Source organism: Dendrobium catenatum, unplaced genomic scaffold (assembly GCF_001605985.2).
Source record: "Dendrobium catenatum unplaced genomic scaffold, ASM160598v2 fragScaff_scaffold_1646, whole genome shotgun sequence".
Classification (NCBI taxonomy): Eukaryota; Viridiplantae; Streptophyta; class Magnoliopsida; order Asparagales; family Orchidaceae; genus Dendrobium; species Dendrobium catenatum.
In genome coordinates this window covers 474,950-483,707 of record NW_021320108.1, presented here as the reverse complement: position 1 = coordinate 483,707, position 8,758 = coordinate 474,950, and the positions used below count along the sequence as shown (strand labels likewise).

The 8,758-nt window shown below is 37.5% G+C and overlaps 1 protein-coding gene across 1 annotated transcript; it reads right to left on the bottom strand.

Annotated features, from left to right (window-relative positions):
- Positions 1-3,731: 3,731 nt before the first annotated feature.
- Positions 3,732-5,512, bottom strand: LOC110108929 (protein LE25). The gene is made up of 2 exons (XM_020839788.2): positions 5,344-5,512; positions 3,732-4,334 (listed from the first exon to the last, which is right to left on the bottom strand). The coding sequence occupies exons 1-2, from the start codon at positions 5,428-5,430 to the stop codon at positions 3,981-3,983; spliced, it is 441 nt and encodes a 146-aa protein (XP_020695447.2). The 5' UTR covers positions 5,431-5,512; the 3' UTR covers positions 3,732-3,980.
- Between the last annotated feature and the right edge of the window lie 3,246 nt (positions 5,513-8,758).

Sequence of the window (8,758 nt, the reverse complement as noted above, 5' to 3'; positions counted from 1 at the left end):
CATTTATATGGATGATTTACTCCAGAAGAAAGGGTTTATTTTTCCGTCCAAATGTCAATGCTGTTCCAACATTGAAACTGTTAATCATCTTTTTGTGAATGGTAAAATTGCTCAAAAGGTTTGGTATTATTTTACTAATTTGGTTAATATTAATTATGGAGTTACTGTCAATGATTTACCTAGTTTACTTAATGGGTGGATGACTCCTTCTAAAGGCCACATTCTCAAATTACTTCCTATTCTTATTATGTGGTTCATTTGGAAAGCCAGAAATGAAGCGAAACACAATGGCATTAACATGAATGCTGATATGATCATCTCTAATATTAACTGTAAAATCCAGCATCTTTTCTCTTGTAAACTTATATCGGCTAAGCATTTTACCAATTGTAGAGCTTTTGCTGCTACTCTTGGTATACATTTGGGTGATGGGAAGTTAATGGGTTTCGATAAATTAGTTACTTGGATCAAACCGAAGTTGCCTTTTGTTAAACTAAACTCTGATGGTTCTATTAAGAACCATTGTGCTAGTATGGGAGGTCTTATCCGGGATCATTATGGTAAGGTTTTAGCAGTTTTTGCTGGCCCTTTAAACAATTGCTCTGTTATCACTGCTGAACTTACTGCTCTGTCTTATGGTATTGACATTTGCACCAAAATAGGTTGTAATAATATTTGGATTGAGGTGGATGCCCAACTTGTGGTTCAAATAATTAACAATGTTGTGTTGGGCAATCCTCATAATTTCTATTTGATCAGGAAAATTAAGATGTCTTTGTCTACTATCAATTATTCAATTACTCATATTTATCGTGAAGCTAACGCTTGTGCGGATTGGCTGGCTAATTTTGGGTGTCTCATGGAAAATTATCATGAATTGAACATCAATTCCTTACATCCGGTTCTTAAAGGTATGATTACCCTTGATAAAGCTTCTTTACCCTATATTCGCCATGTTTAATGCTATTCTATGCCCGACTCCTCTGTTTTCCTGCTTAGTTGCTCAGTGGATTGTTTTGGTTATGTGTTCTCATTTTTTTGTTTCAAAGGTTATTGGGAACATGTTAACTAATTTGCATAGTTTTTTGGTTCTTTACGGGGGTCTCTTTTATGATATGTTGTTTCTTTGGTTTTTTAGAGGCCCTGGCTGTTTTTTTTAGGCTTTAAAGGACTTAGAGAATTGCTTTTCTGGGTGTTCAGTGTGTCAATCACTCGTTTTGGAGTTCCATTTTATGCTCTATGCCCTATGCTTTCAAGTTTAAGGTTTTTAATCTTTTTGGGTTGAAAGAGGAGCTTAACCTGGTTTGTTGCTGGATTTTATTCTTGTTATCTACGACTAATGATTATTGTTTTGACTTGGCCTCGTTGAAGGAGGAGGATTACCAGGTTTTCTGTCTGGCTGCATGTATCTCTGGTAACAACATTTGGTTTTGGCTGGAGATTGTTTATAATCCTTGTCATAAGAAATACAGTAGAATTCAGAAACACTCTCTTTATTGTATTAACTGGTTTCTTATTAATTTTTTCCTTTTGGAGAATCTCTTGCAGGTTACAGTTCAACTATTTTTTTGGGAGCTTTAATGACTGTAAGGTTCTCTACTTTTCCTTTGTTCTTCTGTTGTTTTGCAGGAAGACTAAGCTGAACAAGTTTATCTGGATCGTCCTTTTTTTGGTGTTGTCTACTCACAGCCCATGTCCTTATTTACGTTATTTTTGTAACTTTAGGAAAAGGAACCACCGGCTCTTATGCTTTTTTATTTTCATTTTGATTGTAGCTCTCCGGAGCAGTAGCGAACTGGTGGGTCCTTCTAAGGACTTTGTAACTGATTTTTGGATTTAACACGTAGGCCCCTCCGTGGGTTTAAAAAAAAAGATAATGATTTATATGCAAATCCCATCTTCACAGAATTTTCCTAACAGCCGCATTAACAAAGGCAATGATTTATAAATTAATGATCAAATAAATAGCTTTATCGAGCTTCTTATCGATCTTAATGTCGAGCTTGTTCACGAACTTCAAATGATGTTGTTCACGAACATAAATGAGTCGAATGCATTAGTGTTCAAATTTGTTTATTTAAGATTAGAATATTTAAAATATTGTTCAATTTTGTTTGCTTAGTTAATTAAACAATCACAAATGAGCTTTAATCGAACCGAACAACGAGTAGCTCGTCGAACGTTTGGTTCGCTTGCAGCCCTAGTTGTTGGTCTTGCAGGTCTCTTCGAATCAGGTGTCTCTCACGGTCTTGTGGGACCTCATTTTTAAGTTTATTTGGTTGATGTTCGTGTTGCTTTACCCTATGTTCACTCTTCTTTGCTGGATGGTGGTATTGGCAATTCTAATATGGTTTGCTTAGATTTTAATGCCTTTGCTATCAATAATTCTATTTTGCAAGTAATTTCTACTTTAAAGTTGGCTTTTTTCGTTCAGGGAGCTTGTAAGGATGCTAATGTTGAGGTTAAAATTATGCCGATAACATCTGCTTCTGATTTAAACGATGCTGATTCAATTGTTGTTGGCATGGAAGTGCCGAAGGAAGGTTTTTCTAATTTAAACCTTAGGAATTTGAATTCAAAAAACATGGGGATTTGTGGTGTTAACAAGGTGGTTTTAAATAAGTCTTCTAGGGCCATGGTTGTAGCTTGTGATGGTTCTCCAATTACTTCATTGGAAACGTTTGTTTTACCTATTAGTGTGCTCTTTATCGATGTCCCGATTAATCTTATTTCAAATAATGAGTTGAAAGTTCATTTGGAGTTGAAAGTGAAAGATTCTTGTGAGGAGCAATCGAATTGGCTTGATGACACCTTTCCTTCGCCTTGTGGGTGAGTTGGGGAAGGCTTTGTGGGCATGATGATGAGTTTCAAATTTTATATAATTTAAATGTGGGTTGTATTGTTAATAAGGATTTTTTCATTGGTGGTGAAAGTGTCGCAGGCATAAATCTAAAAAGTAGGTTTGGTTTATATGGTTTTTCTTTCATTGGTTGTTACCATTCTTAGTGTTGGTTGATGTGCTCTCTTAGTCATGGGGATCTATGTGGTTATTGGCTATGTTGTGGATGTTGCCTCTTGTGGCTGCTTTTTTTTTTTTTTTTTATCCTTTTTTAGCCATTTTTTTATCTGGACAATGATGCGGAGGTATTCTACATGCTGCCTGGTTAGCCTTAGCTTGCTGGAAGCCTTGGTGGTTCAGCTTGTGTGCTTCGTAGTTTTTCTTTGATTGCCTTGTGGCTTACTACCTCCAATGGATGGTCGGGGTGGTAGCAGCATACTTCTTGCCACCTTCTGAGGTCGATAGGTTTCTTTCCCTTATTCACTCTAAGGCTTTCTGATTTTTGCTCATTTCTTTTGGAGTTCAATTTCTCTAGTGTTGTATTTTGTTTATGCTCTTTTGGGCTCTTTTGGGCTCTTTTGGGCTCTTTTGGGCCTTCATTGTAATCTTTTTCTTATTGAAAAAAAAGATATAATATTAAATAAGTAATAAATGCCTCACCCACGACTACTAATTAAGCCTATTCCCAACGAACACAGAATGTTTGCAACACCACCATCACTTTCCAAACCTCCAACTCTTAGGAAATCATAAGCGATTACTCCAAATGTTTTCTTCCAAAATGCAATATTGTCCAAATTCTTTTTATTCATATTTTTAAACCCCTTTTATGCTTAAAAATCCTGAAAGCGAACATCTACATTCATAAAATCTAAAAGTTAAAAAGTATATAACAATCCTAATTATATATTTTTCCCCAGAAAATATGATTAGTTAGAATATGTGCTTTATTACACAAAGGAAATAATCACCTCGGATTACAGTACAAATAAGAAAAAAAATGCACACAATCACACCAAACAAGTACAGATTGGGCCATGAAAGCTTACAAGCTAAAACACCAAGCTTCTTCACCCTTCTTATTGACCAAACTACATAAACAATAGTATAATTCTTGAGGCCAGAAAATAAAGCATCTGCCTCAGTACAAGCCACCGCCAGTCTCGTGCGCAGTCCGGTTTGTTTCAGTGCCGGCAAGTGGCCCATCAGTCCTGTGCAATCCCCCGGCCCCGCTGGTCGGCTCAACTAAACCGATATGGTGTCGAACTCCTGTGTGATGGTCACCCAAGCCAGTTTGAGGTACGACACCATTGTGATGCCCATCCAAGCCGGTTCCGGTTTGGTGGCCGACTCCTAAGTGCTGTGCTTCTCCTTTTAGTATGGCATTCTCCTTGTACGCCTGCTGCTTCATCAGCTCAGCTTGACGAATCTTCTCCTCCTTCCTTTCCTCCGCCATTTCCTTTTGCAGTGGATCCCTTGTCTTCATTTTCTCGATCTGCAGAGAAATAGCTACATTATTAAATCGCAATTACGAAAATTTTTTCCAAATGGTAATATTTTCTAAAAGCAGTTAAAATTGTTAGCTGCTGGTTGCTATTTGAAAATCAAATTTGACATAACTGTCAACGGATAGTTTTAAGTGATTATGATGAAAAACAAACGGTCATGTGGAAAAGCAGGGAGAGGGAAAATTATTATCTGGAAATCAATTTAAAATTTGACACGTGGAGTAGACAAGTTGGTTTTATTTTTTATTTTATATATTTAATGTGTCCGCAAAATTTTAAGTCAAGCACAGTGAAAGCACAAGCGAAATGTAGGTAAAGCGTAAATAAAGCATAGTAGAAGCGCAGTAAAAAGCGCAACAAAATAGCACTTAAAATGCAACTAAAGTGCATGTAAAGCGCAAGTAAAGCGCACACAAAGCACAGTAAAAAATCGTAACAAAAGAACAATCAAAGCGTAACTAAAGTGTAGATAAAGTGAACAAAAAATGCAGCCAAAGTGCACTCCACGTGTCAAATTTTAAATGAATATCCGAACGTAACTCTACGTCCGGTATCCGCATCTAATAATTTTCCCAGGGAGAGACGACAACGAAGAAATTGACAAATTAATAAAAGATTTAGATTTTTTTCCTTTTCTTAGAAATAAAATTGCTTCAAGATTAAACTTCTTTTTAACCACTGAACCACTCCGAAATTTTTCACTTAAACCACCATTTCTTATCTGAACCGCCATTAGTTTACCTGATCACATTCTACAACCAAAATAAGCATTTTTAACTGGACAATTCATCACCCAATCTATTCATCTATTTGGATAGATAGTTTGATCTTAACTTTAATGCGAATGTGCGAATAGTTGCATTATATTCGTTAGAAGATTTATACTTCAGTCCTTTTTAATGTATAGATTATGGGCGTAAGTTTAGATTAAAGGCCTGTTTAAGAATAATTAACCAGCAAGTTAACAAAAGATACAAGGGATGATTATGAAGGAACCTTTTCTTCGGCGGTAGCCTTCGTCTTGTCCATGCCAGCCTTAGCGGTTGCACCGATGTTCAAGACCTTCTCCTTGGCGGCTTCCATCGCGAACTGATCCTTGTTATTTTTCTTAACAATAGAATAACACACAGAAACTTGAAGATTGCGAGTTGGGATTTCAGAGGGGCTGGTCATTATATAGCTCAGTCATTGCCGGGGAGAGTCGCCACGTTATGGTGCACGTCATGAAATGGCTCTTTTATATTTTATGACGTGCAGAGCTTCTAATGCCAGAATTTCCTCGCCATACATTTGTCATAAACGACAAATGATATCGTGACTGTTTCAATAAAGCCTGCAATATCTGTTTATTTTTTTGGATAAAGATGAGGAGGAACACAATATGCAGTAGATAAGGCATAGAGTACATTTTTTTATTGAAAATTTAGAATTTTCTTTTGTTTGATGTGGAAGTTGTAGCATTTGTGCTGGGTGTTGGAAAATTTTTGACAATTTTTAATTTATCAAATTTTTTATGATAATATATTGTTTAATGTGTGATTCAAAAAATGTTAAAGAATATATAGAGATGATAATTAAAGACATTAAATTTATTGCGTACTGGAATATTCGTGGCGACAGAGAAATATATAGTTTAACATCTTAGTTTTGTACGAAGACCCAGAATGCAATCAAATAAAATAAAAATTGTGCAACATTTATAAGACACATCAACATTTTTACGTGGAAAACCTTGAAAGGAAAAAAATCACGGGGTCTGGACCAGTTTGAATGAATTCAATAGTATTTGCAGTTGATTACAAATGAGACCCTTCATTGGTGGGAAGGCCTTGACTTGATATAACAAATATACATCGTATAGAGTGTTTTACAAGGTTGAAATAGAAAAAATCACTGTTCACGTGTTTGTTTGGCCAGAAAGATCATAGTCGGTGGGCGACGAAGGTTGGAAAGATCGTATTCAGACAGCGACGGAGGAGGTCGGAAGGACAGTAGTCCGCAGTCGACGAAGGCCATAAAGATCGTTGTCTGACGAAGAAAGTTGGAATGATCATAATCGGGCGACAAAGGTTGGAAGGATAGTAGTCAGCGGCAACGGAGGTCATAAAGACCATTTTCTGGCAACTAAAACTAGAAATATCATAGTTGGCAAGCGATGAAAGTCGGAAGGATTGTTGTCTGACAATAGATGCCAAAAGGACCATAATTGGTGGGCGATGGAGGTTGTAAGGACCATAGTTGGCGAGCAACGGAGGTCAAAAAGACCGTTGTCTTTCGACGGAGGTCGGAAGGACTATTAGCAAGCGGAAGTCCGGTGTCGGGTATAAATCTAGTGATGGGTCGAAGTCCGGCATCTGGTAGAAGTCCGACGACTGGTGGAAGTCCAGCGTCAGGTAAAAATTCAACAACGGGCGAAAGTCTGGTGTTGGGTAGAATTCTGGCGATGGACATAAGCTTGGTGAAGGGTGGAAGTCTAGCATCGGGTAGAAATCTGGCGACGGATAAAAGTCTAGCGTTAAGTAGAAATCCGACGACAGGTCGAAGTTTGGTGTCAATTTGTGGCCTGGCAAAAAATTTAGTGTCAATTGGTTCCTGGGCAAAAATCTAGCTTCCACCAGTAGCTGGGCAAAAAGCCACCGATGGTCGGTGGCTGGGCTAAAGTCCGACAGTGGTCAAGAAAAAGTCTTTTGGCAAGAGAACTCTTATTTTTCTTTCTTCTCTTCCTTCTCTTCTTGCTTGGGCCTCCTTCCTCCCTCTTCCTCAATGATGCATTAAGGTCTATTTATAGTTTTCTATGAGTGGCATGGCCAGTAAATATGAGGAAAATCAAGGATAAATTAGGAGTGGTTTGAATGGATAGCCGATGTTGAATCCCTCAATCGTGGACCATTTATTGGATATGTTTATGTATTAATGATATCAGAATTTGATTATCTTGATCTCATTGGATTTATCTCATCGAGTTGCTCAATTCGACTATAAGAATGTCACGTTTGGAAGCCGTTTGGTCACCCAATTATGGTTTGACCATTCCAAATATGCTTGGAGTCTTCGATTTGGACCCATTTGGGCTGGGATTGAGTCGAATTTGGTGTAGTTGGGTTCATATTTCTGAGACGTTCAATTAGACTATAAGTTTATTGAAATTGGAGTTGAGATAGTCTCCGATTTAATTTTTTAAGTTTCCAACTTGATTTTTCTTCGAGATTCATGCTTGATCAACATAATATTTTTGATGATATATGAAAGATATTCACTAATAGTCTAACTGATCAAGCTGATGCAACTTTTTTTTGGGTATTCTTCATGTTTTCCAATTTAAATAAAGATAGATTATTAAAAAAATTCATTTTGTAAGAGTTATATCTTCTTTCCCCATTAGGATCAAGGATATCAAAGTCTCAACATCCTGTTAGCCTTCAAATCTGTTGCACACGAAACTCATACTTTAAGAATAAGAAGGTTAATTCTAACACTCCTAGTATTTTATCAGCACATGTCTCATATTTTAATGGTCCATTTGTTGACCATTTTTCTGGCATATTGAGATTTCCTGATCTCAAACTACATATGATATGCCCTTCCAAAATCAACATTAGTTCCCTTTGATTTTCCTTCCTAAAACAAGATTGACATCAAGCAGCCATATTTTCTAGCTTGTGAACAATACTAGTCCTCCACAGAAATTCAAAAATCTAGTTTGGTGAGTTTCACTACAGGAAAAACGCGCATTACCGGCAGACCAAATTCGTGGGAAAATGCCAAAAATCCGTTGGAAATTAGAATTTCCGGCGAATTTCTCACGAATTTTTTTTCGGCGTTAAGACGCACATCGAAAAATTGTTACTAACACAAAAAAAAAAAACCGTCGGAAAATATTTACGGCGAATTTCTGGCGGAAAAAAAATGTCGGAAATTAATCCGGCGAATATACTCTGCCGGAAAAATAAGAAAATGAAAAAAAAAAAAAATTTGAACCCAACCCACCACCCCTGCCCAATTGCCCACTGCCCCGCATCCTGCCCAACCCGCTCTCCCCCTGCAGCCCACGCGATCGGCCCGATTGGCCTCACAAGCTCAAACCCGTGACCCGGGGCTGACCAGCACATGACCCACCCGCTAGCTTGCACCAGGTAAATTTTTCGACGTTAAGACGCACATCGGAAAATTGTTACCGACACAAAAAAAAAACCGTCGGGAAATATTTACGGCGAATTTCTGGTGGAAAAAAATGTCGGAAATTAATCCGGCGAATATACTCTGCCGGAAAAATAAGAAAATGAAAAAAAAAAAAAATTTGAACCAAACCCACCACCCCTGCCCAATTGCCCACTGCCCCGCATCCTGCCCAACCCGCTCTCCCCCTGCAGCCCACGCGATAAAATAATGAATATATTTAAATAATAAACTA

Coding starts and splice junctions, on each gene's coding strand:
- LOC110108929 (XM_020839788.2), bottom strand. CDS start 5,430: ATGGAAGCCGCCAAGGAGAAGGTCTTGAACATCGGTGCAACCGCTAAG. Junction 4,335..5,343: donor AGGCTACCGCCGAAGAAAAG/GTTCCTTCATAA, acceptor ATTTCTCTGCAG/ATCGAGAAAATGAAGACAAG.